The following is a 19,190-nucleotide window of genomic DNA, read 5'->3' as shown; positions in this document are numbered from 1 at the left end:
AAGCACAAAAACATATTGAAGATCTTTAGCCTGGCTTTGTCCTGGTGCATTCAGTGACCTAATAAACGCCTTCTCTGAACTAACTTACCTCCTCAGAGTGTGCGTTTGTGCTGTGTCTCTTCGTCAGCACGTTGCACATTACTCATCCTGCCTCTTGCTCTGATAGAATTTTGCTGGTTGTTATCTCAGGAGTATTTGCACCATTCTCTCTTGTGCAGTCGTTGGTATCATGCCAAGTTTATTTCCCATAACTTTCACCAAAAGACCCCCAAAAAAGCCCTGCACAGATATAGGCTGAAAATTTTGTGATTTTGTCTGCAAGCTCATCTTCAGGAGCTGGAAAACAGTCTAACTAGAGGTCAAGTTTTATCCAGGGAAATAATGGGAAATACCAAGTGAGGTTCTCCCTGAACCTCTACTCTTTACCTGAATAGTATAAGGTTTTCCTACAGGAATGATGCCTTGGTGAAGATGAAGATACCATGCAAGTTCAACCTACTGTTGCGCTGAGAGTAGCTCCAGTCATGGTGACTAATATCATCCTGTAATTTCCTGGATTTGTCTATTTATGTCTATCCATCTGTTATCCCTTATCTTACATTTCACCTAGGAACCATTTACAAAAGCGAATATCAATTTGCTTTAGATTTGAGTTTTGCATATGCAGGCACATTTTCTGCCATGTCTCATAGCTCTGAATCATCTCTTGCATCTCTGTCTGCTGCTCTTAACAGTGGACTTCAACTCACAATCTCAGGAGGAGGAATGGGGGTTTCTCACATGATCTTAGCAGTACAGACAGACTGAGTAGCCTAAGGTTATAGAGGAAGTTTCCCCCATAAGTAACACCGGGAGGACTTCATTCCACATGTCTGAAGGATGCATTTTAGGTTACAGCAACTTCCTGATATTAGGTCTTGATTTCTTGACACTGATATAAAAAGAAAAAATCAAATTACTTGCCTGCCTTTTCTGTGACTAAAATGAGATATGAAAAATACCACCCTAAAAATTTTATTCAAGGCTAGTGGGTGCAACCAAGAGGCTATATAGACACTGAGATGGATCTGGGGAACCTCACCAGTAGGCTCTGTTCTAAGAAGTGTGTGGAAGTCAGGATTTGAGTTTTCACCATGCGACTTCCTCAGAAATGTCAAGGTTAATTCCCTCCCTCTTAGGTAGTGGGAAGTAGTATAATAACTCCTTTCAACCACTAATAAAGTAGGGATTATATTTGTGGGAGATGAAAAATCTCTGGCACAAATAACACAATAAGGATTTTCATGTTACTAGACATAATAATATTTGATTGAAAATACACTCACCAGAACTCAGAGTCTCAAGCTTAGATTAGAAGAGACTACAAAGGATCTCTAACAGGATACAAGAAAATACTGTGTACTTTCGTACTAGCATTGCACACAGGGAGCAAAAGGAGAGGTTTAGACTTCTATAATGAATTCATTTTATTTGTGGATTATAGTAGGGAGGATGGAGTTTTTTAATTTTTATTTTTTATTGATGAATTGGGTTTTAAGTTTTAATGAAACCAAATTAAACTGCAGATTGTTTTGGGTTTTGATTTCTAGAAATAGAGGTTGCTATAATACCAGAGAAAGAGAATAGGGAACCCATACTGTTGCTGAACTGTGAGATCTGGCTTCTGCTTCCTGCTCTCCAACAACTTTCCTTCCTCTCCAATGTTAGACAAGACACTTAGATTCAGATCTTCCAAGTCCCTCAAAGGTCTAATTTACATTGACTTAATTTCAATACTCCTGAGGAAACAGGTCCAAGTCATGCTGTGCCTCAGGTTCCCACCTGTAAAAGAGACATGAACAATATCTACAACAAACATTGTGAGGGATAAAGGTGGAGAACTCACTCTGCGAAAATGTGGTGAAGGCCATAAAAATGTTCACATGATGGATTTGAAGGCTTTCATGTCATGTCCAATAGATTTAATCTAGAATGTTGTTCACTGTGTGCATTGCACAGTGTCTGGTTTCAGCAGCAGTTGGCTGCAACAGGAAATTGAGTGACTACACATAATGAAGTAAATGCTTTGAACAATATCATTTGTAGCTGGGTTTTCATCCATTTATTGTTGTCTTTTGGGATAAAGAGGAAAGCCCATTTAAATTGTCCTTTCTAAAAAATTATTTTTATTTTTTAGTCTGGGTAGCCAGTTCTTTCCTCAAACTGAAATGAACTTTTTTAAGGCTTTTCCATTCTTTAATTATGAGACAAGTGGAACCGATGAAGGTTATCAAGAACTTCACTTTCATTTACATAATTGCTATGTGGAATGGGAAATTGGCTTATGCAAGAAGCCTGAGGCTCATTAGTGACAAGCATCTTCAGCAGAGAGAGTGCTCCCTGCATTAATGTTCAGTTGCAGGTTGTGGGTGGTTTTAGGAGAAGTATTTCACTTTAGCCAGCCAATTAATGAAAACTCAGGGTAATTGAACTGAATTGAGTGTTTGCTTGTTTCTGTGAGGTTACTTGCCTGGTGATTGCAAACAAAAGCCTGACAACTGTACTCACAGCAAAATGAGATGGTGAACACAGACTGGGGGGAAGAATGGGAAGAGGTACTTCTATTTCATACAGAGTGATCACCATAGATTAAATATATACTTTGTAGTCTGAGCTGTGAGGGTAAAAAGGACGAAATCTTCTCCTTCTTCTTCAAGACTTTAGGTTTATCAGCAGCTTGGGGATAAGGGGGGATGCAGACACCTGAGGTAGCCAGCCTATTCCTGCACAGAAATTTGTTTTCATTCACTTATACTTCATGATTCCAATGGCTGATCCAACACCAGAGGAAGGGTAAACAGTATGTTGGTGGTGCTTTTGTACAAAAAAGAAATTATCAAATTCCATTCTATTTTCCTAAAAGAATTCAAAAAGGAGCAATGCCTCCATGGAGATTAGTCATAAGGTTCACATACTTTATAGTCCACTGAAGGGCTTATTCTCCACTGATCTAAACCTCACATTGAAGGCACTTGATTTTCATATCACTTCCATCTGCCGAGATAGTTCAGCACAGGCCTAAGGGACCTTAGCAGTATCCTTGATTTTAAAGGTCAAAAGGTGGAGTTTAATGAAAACCTAAAGGATGAGTAACAGCTGTGCCTGGATGAGTTGATGATCAGGAGCTCCTTGTTGTTGCAAGTTTTGAGACCATCTGAGTGCAAGGTAAACCTTAGTTTACAACCACTGCATGAAGGGAAAAGCCATTCTTGGCTTGGAAGAGCTCAGCATTACGAAACATCTTAGTTAATTGTAGCAGGAAGGAAACAAAAGCATTCCAGTATGGAACTTTTGGGTTGAAACCAATCTCTTGCACATCTTTTGAGAGTCCCCAGAAATGACCCAATGGCAAATGATTCCACAATGTTCTCAAGCAGAAAAAACACAACTGCACTGAAGGAATAGCTGCTGTTCCAACATAAGCTCTCTTCAGAGGTGCTGACCCAGCTTTACATGAAATTTTGTTGAAAATGGTGCACTTACATTTCTTTCCTGACAAAGCATTTTCTCAAAAAGACATCAAAGTCTGTATTAAAAATATGAAGGAAAGTCGGTTGAATTTGAATAGTTTCATCCAGAGAAATGCAGAAATTAAGAAAAAGGAAACAAGTTTAAATAAACATTTACCAGGTGTTGATGTTAGTGTGCTTTAAATTATTCATCTGGTTGTAGAAATTAGGATTCAGTCAGCTGCTCAGTCCTAACTCTGGCTGATTTAGATACAGTTTCTGCAGGATTCAGTTCTGGAAAGAACCTTCTTGCCTTTATCCTTTGCCGAACTTCAGCGGCAAGTAAGCAAAAACAGAGAAAGAATGTTTTTCTTTTTCCAAGAAACAAAGAGCCTAATTATTTTTAAAAAATTTTGGTGCTATTTTACTGAACTGACCACTTTTCCAAAATTCCCAAGCTTCTAACAACCATGTCTTGCTCCAGAAATGTCTGTTGCCTGCATAATGTTTCAGAGAATAAGAAAACCTTGCCCAGATTTAGATATAGAACAGGACTGAGTGTGTGTATTAATGATCCAGGTTTAGGAATATGAATGCAGAACTTTAATCCAGTCACATGTAATTTGAGTATAGAACAGGACTGAGTGTGTGTATTAATGATCCAGGTTTAGGAATACGAATGCAGAACTTTAATCCAGTCACATGTAATTTACTCAGTACCCCAGACCAAGTGTCTGATAAAGCTGGCACAGAAGTTTCTAGTTTTAAGTTCAGTGCTGAGGTCACTATAGCAGGATTAGCATTTGGTGCCATGGTTTTATTTTGTCCCCCAGCTGTACTTTTTTTAATAAATAAAGAAGGAGCACAAACTCCTCCCAAAACACTTTCAGATTTCAGAACAGCTCCCTCTGTCACCTTCCAGCGCTGACCATTGCTACAGGTGTGGCTCACAAATGGAGAGAGAGTCAATGTAATGGAAATTCTTGAAGAACCGTCTGCAAACATTGCATCTACTGTTTTTGATTAACCTGACAATCCTCTGCTGCTGTTTACTTACTCAACTCTGGCTGTCCAGATAGAATTATTGTTTAAAATATAGACTGTGGTAGGCTGTGCTGGGGGCAAGTACCTGACTTCAGTGCACAGAATAGGAGTATTAACATAGGAAGAGGATTGTGATAGATAACTATTGAATGTCATCTGTAGTTTCTAAAATGTATATTTTGGATGCTTTCCAATTTCCCCATATTTTAATTATTTTTTTCACCAGTGTGAAAAGTTCCCATCAAGTCTCTAAATTCCCTTTATTAATTTTGAATAAGAACAAGCTAACTCTTAGTCTTTTCCTCGTGATTCATATCCACGGGCTCTTACATGATTTTCCATAGCTCTCATTTTGAAGGACAGCCATCCTTGCAAGGACATGGGCATGTGAAAAAGCCTTATGCAAAATGCACTGTAATTTTTTTCTACTTCTTAATATCTGTAGAAGAAACTTAACCTAAATCACTATTCCCTGGGTAACGGAAAACAACATCTTGGTTTCCAGCATTTGTAAAAGTAATTGAAAGTATTGTTAAAGTATTGAAAAGAGAAGAGACATTATTTCTACTAGTTTGAGGCTTACCCTGCTTTATAGAGACTTTACTGATTAGCCCAGTGCAATATTGAAGCAGCAGTGTGTCCTTGGTGCCAGGAGGACATTGGGAAAAGTGTGGGAAGCAGATAGAGGAAGGTGATCCTCCCCCTCTACTTGGCCCTCGTGAAGCCACATCTGGAGTCTTGCATTCAGTTCTGGTCTCCACAGTTGAAGGGAGACAAAGAGCTACTGGAGAGGGTCCAGCAGAGGCCACAAAGATGATTAAGGGACTGGATCATCTCTCTTATGAGGAGAGACTGTGAGGCCTATTTTAGTCTAGAGAAGAGAAGACTGAGGGGGGAATCTCATCAATACATATAAATATCTCAAAGGTAGGTGTCAAGAGGATGGTACCAGACTCTTCAGTGGTGCCCAGTGACAAGACAAGGAGCAACAGCCATAAACTAAAAGACAGGAAGTTCTACCTCAATATGAGGAGGAACTTCTTTACATTGAGGATGGAAAAGCAATGGAACAGGCTGCTCAGGAAGGGCATGGAGTGTCCCTCTCTGGAGACATTCCAAATCCACCTGGACGTGTTCCTTTGTCACCTGCTCTGGGTGACCGTGCCTTGGCAGGGGTGTTGGACTAGATGATCTCCAGAGGTCCCTTTCAACCCTAACAATTCTGTGATCCTGTGATTCTGTAAATATTTTCTAACAGGGATCTCAAATATTTGTTCTCTCAGACTTTCCTACCCCTGAATTCTCTTAATTCAAATATAGCATCAGAAAGGATGATTTTTTCCCCGAAGTTATGCCACTTGAATATATAATATTCATTTTATTATTCATTTGGAAGGAGTTTAAAAGCTAGGAAGGGAGCTGTAAACAGTTGCAACACAGGTCCCATCTGTCATTTTCTGTGAACCTTGTAAGAAGTTATAATACCTTCAGGAAATGAACTTCAATTCAAACCTTACAAATCTTGTGTCCTGAATATTGTCAGCTTACATGAGGAAGGTGTATTTGTCTCTAATCTCACTTGGGATTGTTACTCAGAAAATTATTAGGAATGTTGATCATTAAGTTCAGAGGACCAAAAAAAAAGACAATATTTTATTAAGTCTTTAGAAAAACTTATGAGTATGTCACTAGGCAAAAAATATCTAAGGAAATAGCTTTCAATTTATCCATTGTGGAAGCCGTTAGGGACTCACATCCCAGGCTCAGCAGCATTTCCCAGCCAAATTAGAATAACAGCTGAGAGCAGTGTGGTGAGTATTGTAGTGAGATTCAGTGCTCCAATGGCAGACTGGTTAAATGAGAGACAAGGTGAAAGAGAAATTAATAAGTGGGAAAATGAGGCACAGATTTCCCTCGTGATTTGCTTCACGTCTCTCAAAAAGATAGTGATAGCACAGAAATCCAGATCTCTTGATGTAGGATACTCTTAGTGGACCCACATACCCATACAATATGTTGTCTAATACAGTGGCAGTGAATGTGTTTGGTAGTAAATACACAATTTTCTTCACACTATATGTGAGTTCTTTGCATATAGAAGCTGCGGATGCCTCATCCCTGGAAGTGTTCAAGGCCAGATTGGATCGAGCTCTGAGCAACCTTGTCTAGTGGAAGGTGTCCCTGCCCATGACAGGAAGGCTGGAATTAGATCATCTTTAATATCCCTTCCAACCCAAACCATTCTGTGATTCTATGTGTTCCTTCCCAGCTTTACCACAGATTTTCAGAATTATCTTGGACAGTCAACCATAACTTTGTGCAAGCTTACTCTCTATAGTGTGGTGGCAATAAGATTTTTTTTGACACCTTTATTTTACTTGGAGAGGTAAAGGCATTAAAAATTTTGAGTGCAAGGAGTTTCTCAAGAATTTTTTTTGATCAATAGGATGTAGCCCCTTTCAGTTTCAAAGTCTTATATGAAGTTTTGCTGCGGGTGGAATTAGATTCAAAACCCTTGGTTTTATATTGATTAGTCCATTTAAGATCTTACTGCAGGACCATGATATGTATACAAAGTCTATGCCAAATAAAAAGACAGACTGTTAAGAAAGTGACAACAGATCCTTTTCTTGAGTGACCCTTAGCTTAGACTGAAGACGATGAACAGCCTTACACGACAACAGTCCAAAGAAAGAGAACAGCTAATGATACTCTTGGCACATTGCAGGTAGAGAGAACATTAATACAGCCTGATGAAAACCCAGACAGAAAGCCAAATGGCTTGTGCCTGACATGCCTTGACAAAGAAAGATCAGTCTCTTGCTGATTTATGTGCATGTGTGATCCAAATAAAGCCAGAGGATTTCAACTGAGACAATGTGCATAACTAAAAAGTAAAAAAAAAAAATAAATTACTGATGCAGTGGCAGAGGTTGATGGAATCTAATTGGAGAAGCAAATAAATAAGAAAAAATCTCTATTGTATTTTTGTGTTGAGCTGTGTAGACAGTTCATCAATTAAATCCCTAATCAGGCAAGAGTTGGCTGACCTAGGAAAGGAAAAAATCTCATGTCTCAGCTGGATGGGAAGTTTAAAAATATCTGCTCAAAGGAATATTTAAAGGATAAAAAACATACAGAAAAAACATTCTGGGTTTCAATTAAGCTTATGGCTTATGGAAACAGTTCCTGTGGCAGATTAGCAATATAGTTTAATTATTTGGAAGCTTCCCCAAATCTTCGTTCCCGAAACCTAGCCATGATCATGATCTTTATAATGATACTGGTTTTATTTTTAACAGAAACTCTTTCTCAGCAAAAGGAACTGCAATTTGTTTGTGTGGGCATATGTGTTAATATTTAGGATAATTTTTTATTGCTTTAGATTTTTTAATAAGCAGATAAAATTGTGTTTGTACAGTTTTGCTTGAGGATCTACGTGACACCTATCTGCTTCAGGAGACACAATGACATTTGTGTCGAAAACATGAGGCCTTGACATAACTGTGGTCTGATTCTGCCAGTCCTCCATCACATTGACTGCCTTTCTGGAGGCTGGTTTGTATTTCTTTGCCTTGAGAAAACAGAGCTGTACATGTGAAATGCCTCCAGAACAAAGATTGCATAGTAATTTGTGGAAAGAATTTAGGTCAGACGAAGAACATCTAATTTATTGTGCATTATCTTGCCGTGGGAACTCGTAGAGTTCTTCCACCCTTTTATGGGCAGGTAAGGAGCTGAATGTGTTTCTACCCTTTCTCCCATTGTATATGAATACCAAATCTAGTGTCAGAATCAGAGACCACCTGGGCATTAGGATCAGGTCTCTCATGAATGAGCAAGGAATCTGATCAGGTCCAGCTGAATGTGGAGGAAGAACATAATGCTGAGGGATCACTTTGAAGATGTGAATGTCACATACCCACCTTGAACATCACAATATACATTGAACCCGCAGCCTGTAGAAAGAAAGACACTCAGCTGCAGCAGCTACAGCTGAGATAACAGGTTTCTTGTATCTCTCTGGAGATTAACCATAGAAAGGATATGAAATACCTTCTTGCTGGTATTGTAAGCAAAGAGATAAAAATCTGTAGGACATCGAAGCCTTTTCTGTGTAGTTACTTTTGTGATCCAGAGTGGGGAGAGTGGAGTTCAGAAACATGTATTTAAATACTTGGATAACTCGCCTGGCTTTTCAGAAACACTAACCACCAGCAGTGGAGGATTCTTTCAGTGGAAATCTGAAGTTCTTTACCCTAAATCTTCAGACTTTTTATTTTAGAATGGGATCTTACAGACTACATCCTATTTCTGACAAATTAGATTTATTGTCAGATTTTTTATTACACTGTCACAAAATGTTTTACATATTTAATTCACAGTATTTTACCCTCTGAGTAAAGTGCAACTGGCCGTAATGCTGAAGATAAAAGTTTGGTAACGTACAACCTCCATTCATCAACTTCTTGAACACAACAGGCATTGAAATAGTACATTAGAGGAACATTTAGTTCCTAATCTATGCCACTGATAGAGGACTTGAAAATGTTACAGACCCATCAGGGAAAACTTTAATTTCCAGTTTGATTTAAGGTCTAGGATTTTAACTCCGGACTTTTCTTTCTGATTCAGTAGCTGTTGTGCTGATGAGATGATGCCAGATATACTGTGAGACACTGAGGGAATAATCAGTGGGTCCTAATGTAACATCCATGCTTAAAGTGTCTTTAAAGCACAGATAGACACATTTTTATATATATTTCAACTCTTACATATTTGGACCTCTAAACATTTGTGGTGCTCCAGCTCCAAAATGTCATGTGAACAGGGGTGAGAAAAGTGGAAGAGAATCTTCCCATTGGTAACAGAGAAATAGACAAGTTGAAATGAAATCCTGGATATGATTTCTTTCCTCTGTGTGCACCACTCGTTTACACAAAGAAGGGTTTGTGGTTATAATGGGAAAGAGCTACCTGCCTGATGGGTGGAAGGAATTAATTTAAAACATATTATTTTATTTCCCCATTTATTAATTAATTCATTTGTTTGTTTATTGATTTATTTATTTATTTTAATCTTAATTTTTACTAGAATAGTTCTAAACTTCCTGGAAGGTCAGCAAAACAGTCTAAAATTACCAGTCTTGTGACGCTGAAAGAGCTATTTAGTGTTTGAGGTTTTTAAAAAGGCACTTCGACTCTTCATTTGCCATATTTAGGACTGGATTAATTTTTATCCTTCATTCTTTTCACATTACACAGCAATGCAGAATGACATTGACGTTGGAGGCAGCTATAAAACATTTGCCTGAATAGTGCAAATTGTCATTTATACAAATAGACATTTATACAAATGCCCATTGGACATGAAAGAGATATCTTGTCTTTTTTGAACTCATTGGAGATATATTGTTCTCTAAATAGGCTGGAAACTCCCTTCCAAAATTTCATTTTAGTGTTGGATCCTTCTTTGCTCCAGTTCTTCAGTGCTAAAAGCCGGTTTATTTTGTGATGGGGTTGTTTCTTTCCTCTCTTTTGCTCAGTGCAGCAGCATAGGGGCAGTGAAGGAAAAGTCAAAATATCAAGAGCACTACTACAGTACATGTCAGTGGGTATTTACTAGACACAGACACTTCTTGTCCCAGAGTCACCCCTCCTAATGTGCTTGGTGGTCACTGTACTTTGTCTCTTACTATTTCTCCAGTTTACTATTTCTCCAGTTTATTATGAATTTCTTCCATGTGTTAACAAAGACATGAGTTAACGTGTAGCTGTAACTGCTGTGTGCCTAAGTCCAGAAAACCAAAGAAAGGCAACCCTGTTAGTACCTGATTTGGAGGAATTTTTATAAAGAAGAAATGAAATTTCCAGCTGAATTTCACAACAGTTACCACTGTTTGATTAGTTTTGTTGGAGATCTATAATTAGCTCTTATTTAAGAAAGCATATGGCTCCAACAGATGGTAAAGAAAAAAAAAAGCAAGTTAGATAAACAGGACAGCACAAGGTTTTCTGATCTTCTTTGCTTATATTTTGCAGCACAGTGCTTGCTTAGGTTCTAGCAAGATGGCATCCTATTCATACGAGGAATGCTTACATGCTTTAATTTCTCTAAAAAATACCAAAATTAGTACGACCTGCAAGCATTTAAGAATTTTGACAACCGCAGAAGAATTGAGATGAAACTTAGAATTAGAAAATATGTGCCTATTTTGTGGGGACTCTGAACAAGAAACAGCTCTCTTTGTGAGACTAGTGGGAATTTCAGATGCTAAAGACCAAGGAACAGATCAGCATGTGTCAGGATGGATGAGGGAGATAATCATCCACTAGACAGTTATGTACCACTCAGGACGATGGGTGCTGCAGAGATCACTCAGATTACAGGTAGGTGGGCTACAGCTAGTCCAGACTGAGATTTTGGATGCTTTGGAGAGAACTTATAACAGCCTTCGAATATGTAAAAAAGAGGAAGAGTGACCTTTTACATAGTCAGATAGGGATAGAAAATATGGAAAAGTTGTAATCTAAAGGAGGAGAGCTTTAGATTAGGTGTTAGGAAGAAATACTTCATTCAGAGGGTGATGAGACACTGGCACAGGTAGCCAAGAGAAGGTGTGGATGCCCCATTCCTGAAAGTGTTCAAGGCCAGTTTGGATGGGGCTTGGCAGGGGGTTAGAACTAGAGGATTTTTAAGGTCTCTTCCAACACAAACCATTCTGTGATTCTGTGATGACTTTACAATACTATCTCCACCCATTTATTATCCCCCTCCCTGTTCACCTCTGTTCCATAGATGGTGTGATTGCTTCCAGCTCTCTTCAGGGCAGGGACATCCAGCTCAGTTTAAACTGCCTCCTGCTGTGATTTACCAACAGTTGACTTTCCACTGAGACATATTAAGAAAGATCACATGAACTGCTGACACAACATGTCTGGGTGGGTGGTAGCATAAGGCTTGTGGGTAGGAAAGTTTCAAAACGTTCCCAGCTCGTTCCCAAGTGAGTGCCTTGCAGTGCCCTCCATCCGTCTGCGCACGAGTGACCTGGGAGAAAGAACCTATCTGCCTTTAGAGGTATCATATGTCTCTGATATTTTCTTGTGTGGCAACACAAGTATAGAGACTATGATAAGCTTCTTGTGATCATGAGTTAGGCTGAATACAGATGTTTAAGCGTGTGCTGTTATTTATGAAGAAATATTTACAGTAAAGCTGTAGTACAGCTGCAGTATCTTGATTTCCCTACGTTATTGAAGAGCATCTCTTTCATTAAAGCAAAACTTAGCAGTATCCTGCTTTTCCATTTATCTGAATAGCAGCATAATAATACTGCTTTTCCCAGACAGCAAGAGAGATTCAAGAAGTTGCCAGCATTTGAGTAATTATCTAATTTCCAGTGCTGTAGAGATAAAGGCATTAAAGAGGCTAGATCTGAAGTTAGATCTGTTTTCCATATGGATTTTTTCCTGACTGTGTAAGCACTATCTGTTCATTTTAGCCCTCTCACAGAGTGCTTAAGAAACTGTAGAGAGATAATTCTAGAGAAGGCGGATATAAACCTGAAGTCATCCTTCTAAAAGGCCTGGAGCTGTAATTTTATATTTAGAATAATAAAAAAAAATAAATTACTTTCTTTATTCTTTGCCTTGTGTTTGGGATAGGAAGCAATGTAATGTCTCTGGCAGCACTGTAAGGACTGTAATGAGTTGTCTCATTTCCTCCTTCCTTACACTGAAAAAGTAGTAAATGATCTTACTTCTATGGACTACAGAATATGATCAATTCTGTCTCTGCTCTTTCTTTGTCAAACCCAGAAGCTGAAGCATACTAAAAGTGAAGGCAACTGAGGGGTATAATTATGTGGTTTTCCCCTGCAATTCTCAGCATTGTGTAGCCAAATACTACAAGTCTAAAAGAAAAATTATATAGGAAAAAAATTTGCTGTGCAAGAGATTTTAATGTGTTTCCTCTGGAGAACACAGTTTTTCACATTTCATTGAAGTCTCATGTTCGTTGTTGTTTAGAGAAATCTACCATTATTGAAAGTTATTCTTAGCAAGATAGTAAATTTTAAAATAAACCAAAGACCTAATTCCAAGGCTTTGTTCATGATTCCAGTACCTGTTTGTACTGGAAAAGTAATGCAAAGTGATGTAATGAAGAATTTCTAATTTTCCTTTTCTAACCCTCTTCCTTTCTAACTTTTTATTTTTCTTCTGAAACTCTCCAAAACATACTGCCTTTCACTCATGGCTTTGAGGTACCCTCCTGTCACAGGAACATTACCTCATGCAAGACATCTGAGTTATAGTCTGTGCAATTACATGTTTTAAAGCCTTGAAAAAATAAATATGAACAAACCTTCAGCATTTTTCAAAGGTTAATGCTGTTGGGCAAATATGGGTTTGCAGATCAGGATGCTCAGAAGGGTTGTTGGTTAACATTTATTCCAGTTTTCTTTGGCAGTTAGAGACAGCATGAGGAAGCACAATCAAACATTTAATTATGGAAAGAATCTATCTGGTGAGATGAGAGCATTCTAATCACTTACACGCCAAAGAGAATGCAGAAGGCATAAGAGCCAGCCAATCCTATTGCTTTGCAAACAGCAAGGGTCCATGTGACTTAGTTGGCTCTGGGGAAATCATTCATTATCAAACTATACCAAGACTTTGCCATTTCAGAGTCTGTCCTTGGCAGAAATCAGAGGTTGAGATGTGCGTGTGCCGTTGTCTGTTGATTCTGCCGAGATGAGTTCATTGTTTGTTTGCTCTGTGGAAAAGTTATTGACATAGAAGAATCATGAAACTTCTTAAACCATTTTTATAGAAGTTAAAAAAAAAGTGGCTGAAGGAGGGTTCAAATAAAGGACTGTTAAAGGAAATTTAGCCATGATGAAAGCAGAGAAAGGATGCTATAAAAGCTCGGAGTTGATAAATGAAGACATTGCATTATCTGGAGAGGACAGTTGGGATAATTGACCACTGAAGTTTGGGAGTAGGTGTGCTAATCTGCTTGTTGCGTATATTAGGATCTTAGAAAGTTCAGGGGAACACTTCTGACCTGCAGAATATTATCAATATCTTCCACTACTTTTCCCTAGGAATGTCTTCCTCTCCTCACATGAATGGAAGTGGTGTGAGGGTTCTGTTGGGGGAAGTAACACAAATGAGAACCTTTGAAAATCCAGAAAACTTGTGCCCCTGTCATAGCTGAGGGATGCTGCCTGTCTGGTTGGGCAACACTTTCAGTTTATGTAGCAGTGGGACCTTCAAGTAGAAAGGCAAGTTGTTCCAGCATATCACACTCCTTCAAAACAGAAATAGCAGAATAGTCAATTAAAGTTGATTTCATTATCAACTTTATCAAATTATACCTACTACCAACATTAAAACTATGGTTAAGTGGGTTTGACCAGATGTCACATGTCTCTCTACAAGGCTAAGGTTCCTGGGGTTATCCTTCCAGTTCTAGTGCTTTCCCTTAAAGATGTTAAAATACATTTTTTCATCAATTGCTTTATTTTTTCTACTCTCCTATTGCAATTCTCACATGCTCTGAGGCATTGTGCAAAATTTTCCTATCCTATCCTATCCTATCCTATCCTATCCTATCCTATCCTATCCTATCCTATTTCATTCTATTCTTTATTCTATTTTCTATTCTATTCTATTCTATTCTATTCTATTCTATTCTATTCTATTCTATTCTATTCTATTCTATTCTAATTTCATTCTTTAGGGGCTTTTGCACACCTGCCACAGACATCCACCACCCCCATCCACCTCAGTGCCTTCCTCCTGACAGTGGTCATCAGAACAATATCCTCTTTGTCACTAAATTGGTTGGAAATAAGTAACAAATTTGCTTACACGTCACCTATCTATCAGTTCCTTTATTGTAAGATTATCTGAGGACAGGTTTTCAGGGGCCTCCAGGATCTAATAACCTCTCTCTGAATCTTTAAAGGGATGAGTAATTTCTGTATGATGTGCTACAATAATATTTAGAAACCTCCATCTATAGAAACTTCCAGATGGGAAGATTAGGTAGAATAGAGCATATCTGAAGAAGCCTAGAAAATTGTATATGAAAACAGTGGAAAAGCAGAATATGTTTACTGACTTTACAGGCAGCCTATGTAGGAAAGTGTCCACAATTGAAAGAGCCTTTTTCCCCTTCCTTTTTAAAACTGCTGTTGCTCGATAGTCTGTAAAGGAATTTCTAGGAGTGGTGGTGGGATGGCATGGAAAGAACAGTAAGAAAGAGATGCATAAACATGCTTTTCTCATTCTCTTAACTGAATGTGTGTGGAACACAACTCTCCTCTGCATGCTTGCTATAGTTCTTATGGGTCTGAGAGCTCTTTCTAGATAAATTGAAGACCTGTTCAACACAAAGACAATATGCAGCAAATGGAATAGACATGTAGGAAGGGGAGACAGGAAAGCAGGATTCCTTCTGGTTTAAGGAATACTGCACATGTCACAGATAAATCTCCTAACAAGGAAATTTGCTGATCAAAAATTCATTACCACAAAATTAGACTTTCCTTTTGGGGTTCACCAAAGCTCAAGCTTTTGAAACTGTAGGATAAAGAGCTAAATGCAGGTCAGTAGAGTCTTATTTCCAACTCTCATCAGAGAGTGAGAGCTCCCAGCAGTTCCTACACACTGGACAGTCTGTGTTCCTTGGACTGTCTGTGCTTGCTGAGCAGTGCAGGCATTGCTCTGAGCTGTTTGCATAGCCCAGGTTATGCCAGAAAGGGATGTGGTTCCAAGCTTCTCTCTCACACCATCCTGTGCTTTGTGCCAAAGGACAGAGGTGTTTGTGTGAGCACTGGGATACATCTGCCACGTCTCCTGAACCCGGGGGGATGTCTGCTGTGTCTTCTGCCAGCAGCCCTCTGTGAACAGTGACAGTTGTGACAAATGCCACGTTTATTGCCACTGTCTGTTAGCAGACAAGTCTGGAGTTTAGAGACACATGAGTTTCAGAAGATATCCCAGGAACTAGGGAAAGTTTGGAAAAGTTACCAGGATGATGATGTTTTCATGGATTAGAGTAAAAAAGAGTATGTTTGGTGCAGGTACCTCTTCTAGTTAGTGCAAGAAGCACAGGTAGAGCAATACAGCCTGGTCCCTGTCTGTTCCTTAAAGCACAGGATACACCAGTTGTGCTGCAGCCCGAAGGGCTGTGAGGATGTTGTTGTTCCCCTTTGCCTGGAGAGGCAGGATGCCTGCATTGCTGTCAGCATTACTAGTCGTGTTCCTGCTGCCAAGGTCTCCTCTGAGGAAATCCCTACTATAGCTTTATGCCATAATCTAGGAAAGGAAGAAGCTGGTTGTGGCCATTTAATCAGGCAGGGATAGATTGCATTTAGGGGATGATCAGTCACTCGTTGCTGTAGATTTGCAGATCTCTGCAAAGGTAGGTCTCTGCTTAAAACTGAGAGATTTTTGACCCTGTAATATCATATTCACTCTAATTTGAGACAATCCCAAACATTGTAGCATGTCTTTGACTGTGACCTTTCCAACAAGAGAAATGACTCCTTATGCCACCTTGCAAATCCAGCTCCTAAAGTAATTACACATGAGGAGTGGTCTGTGCAGGAGTGTGTTTGAAAAGAAAATGAGATTAAACTTTCCATTCTAGAAGAGTACCAGTATATCAATATCCAAATCAAATAACATAAAGTTTCCTTTGTCTGCCAGCTAGGAACAAGAATGCATTATACCTCTAATATGATTTTTACAGTGTCTCTAATATCATGAGGTTTAATTAAAATAAATATGACTGTATGCTTTTGAAGAGCTAATCAAGTTGAAACATTTTAGTCTAACTGGTGTAGCACATGAAAATAAATATATATTTTTCTAGGCTACCTGGTTTTATGCATGACTATTGTGCAGGATGGATGATGGGAAGACAATGATTGGATGAAACACTTGGGCTGTTCCTGGGTGTGCTTAGCGAAAGTCAGTAATGGGAAAATTATTTGAGTGTAGTCTGGATGACAGCACTATGGTTCTGCTAATTAATTAACTCAAGTTTATTGGTCTTATTGATCTTATCGGCCTTTAATCAACTCTGCCCCATATGATTGATTTTTTTTTTTAAGATATTTCTTTGTCCAGGCTATTCCAGTTCCAGTAGACTGGCACCACAAAACTAACCATTATAATGACAAACTTCCATTCACTTATCTACCAGGACCTTTAGTACATTTGTTGTTGTTGTTGTTTGTTAGTTTGTTTTGCTTTAAAGTCCATTCTGTTCTTTTATTTTTATTCCCCCCAACCAACCTTTACCTCAGGAACTCTTTTCTTCTCCCTCAGTCTTGACTCACTGACCTCTAATTGCAAATTATGTACAATTGTTGCATTGAAAAGCAAAACTTCAGTAGCTTTAGCTAAGCAGCTTTGGCAGAGCAGAATAGACCTGTCCTGATTTGAAACTCTTGACAAACTCTTGACAAACCTAAGACTTTCTGACCTGGACTTTTGTCTTACCACAGCTCGTGGTCTCAAAACAATTCTACAGAACTCCAAATTCTTAGAAGTACCTTCTGAAAAACTATGCTTTCTAAAAACCATGTGCCTTCTGGCTTTCTTTATGTCTCTCTTTCTGAATGACTGGTTCTGGTACACCTGTTTTAAGCACACCTCGTTGGGAGAGTTCCAAAATACCATTTGCTGAAGGACCATATTTCAAAAGCTCAGACTCCTACAGAACTGAATGCTGGAAAGGGATAAAACCAGCCCTGAGTAAGTTTTGCTACAAGTTGTTGCTCTGGGGCTATGAAAGTAGAATTAGCAGGGGGTTCTGATTAACAGCTAAAAGACACAACTTGAAAGTACCTAACTCTGGTGCCCAGTTGTTCATTAAAAACTCACACAGTCATTACAGGCTCCTCTGGAAGGTATTCGCTGTAGAACATATTGTTGCCTCCAATGTGGGTTTGTACAGTTAAGCAAGTCACACTGTTTTCCTCTCAGTGAAAGAGGGATTACTCAACAAATGGTGGACTTGGAGTAAAAATTTGCCTCACTATAAAGCAGGCACTTTTTTTTTTTTAATGATGTCCTAAATTCCATAAGCTCGATTGTAACCAAAACCAAAACCACCTCAAAGTTGGGGAGAATAAATCCCACGTCAGTTTTTGCGATGTTCATTGGTGATGATGTGATACATCACACAAATGAAGCTGTTGACTGAATTTGATGTGGAGAAGCTTAGGGTTTTGGTTCTTGAGTTCCTCAGATTTATCCCAGCTTTATGGACCAAATTGGCATTTCTCACATGTGTCAAGGGCTTGAAGGATTACACAGGAATCTTAGAAAAATGGTTACTTTTTTATGTTTCTGTATTTTAACTTAAGATTCCTCTGCACTTCTAATCTCTACATTCAAGGTCTGCTCCCAGGTAGTAACTTCTGGGAGCACCAGAGATGACACAAAAACTCCCTCTTAAGAACACTCCCTCTTCTGAAAGATGCCCATTGCAGATAAAAGATGAAATTTCCCGGGTGAACTCCCACAGTCCTCATGGTGCTGGGTAGCAGATCTCTCTAGGATACATTTAAAGCTTTAACTTTTATTAGAAATAATGTTAATAGGGTAAGTGCTGTCACAGGATCAGTTATTCTCATTTTGAAATTCAGCCTGCCTACAGTTTAACATTAGTTTTCTTTAAATATCATGTTTGGGAACCTGGAACTCACAATAACAGTCTGCCCTGCTATCATTAATTATTGAGAATGCTATGTTTAATTACGAATACTACGTAGATAATCCTCAAGTGAAATCACAGGAGAAAAAGTAATCTCCCTGCAGAAATCACACCAGGAATCTGTCTGTTTTGTGCAGGTGATTCCAGCATTTGCTCAGCCTGTGTTCATGAAAACAACGTTTACAGCAGAATATTTCAGATTTTGTACAGAAATGAAGAGATCATTCTTAATGAATCAATGAACTTCAGAGTGCACCTGCTTCTGGATGGTGAAAGGGTGAGTTGTTTTGGGATGCATGTGAAAACCAGGAGGGCTGGGATTCCTCTAATCTAACTTTAGGTCTGCATTACAAAGGTAACTCCATTTAAGAAGTTGTCATGAGGTCCATGTGCTGTCAGAGGTCTCAGCAGTGTAGCTGGTGAAGGTAAAGGCACAATTTATCTGCCTGGTATACCATTAGCTGCCCTAGGAGGAGATTGACTGTCCTGCACCCATCAATACCTGTGTTGATGAGGATGTCTGTTGTGATTTGGTTTTTTGTAAATCATTATCATCATCATGGCCAGGCTTCACAAACGAAGATTTGGGAAGGGCTCTACCCACGTTTGTTGCAAGCGCGTTGGTGGCTAAAAAGGCCAACACGAGACAGGCATGTCCGGTTGCAAAAGGCACAGCAGAAAGACTCCTTAGATGGTATATTCTGCAAGGCACGATTCTTTCTGCATTGCCTTTTCTCCTCAAGGGTGATCCTGCGTGCATTCTCAAAAGTATCAGCAGCGTTATAGATGGTGTGTCTCCAGACCTCCCGGTTGGAGGCCAGAGTAGACCAGTTATGGTGATCAATATGGACAAGGCTGAGATGTTGTTTCAGGGAGTCCTTGTATCTCCTCTTCGGGGTTCCTCTCTTGTGGCAGCCAGTG

At 39.0% G+C, this 19,190-nt stretch overlaps 1 protein-coding gene across 6 annotated transcripts in view; it reads left to right on the top strand.

Annotated features, from left to right (window-relative positions):
* Positions 1-19,190, top strand: part of FAM135B (family with sequence similarity 135 member B) — a 250,483-nt gene that overhangs the window by 145,558 nt on the left and 85,735 nt on the right. For all 6 annotated transcript variants that reach the window (XR_007902926.1, XM_051778447.1, XM_051778448.1 and 3 more), the window contains one exon: positions 18,407-18,546. Coding sequence is in view for 5 of the 6 variants with exons in the window: in XM_051778447.1 (XP_051634407.1) it covers positions 18,407-18,546 (140 nt within the window). In the remaining variant the exon portion in view is untranslated. The remainder of the gene's footprint in view (positions 1-18,406; positions 18,547-19,190) is intronic.

This window comes from Manacus candei, unplaced genomic scaffold (assembly GCF_025592945.1).
Source record: "Manacus candei isolate 608988 ecotype Guabito, Panama unplaced genomic scaffold, ASM2559294v1 h1tg000013l, whole genome shotgun sequence".
Lineage (NCBI taxonomy): Eukaryota > Metazoa > Chordata > Aves > Passeriformes > Pipridae > Manacus > Manacus candei.
This window is presented reverse-complemented; position numbering and strand designations above follow the sequence as displayed.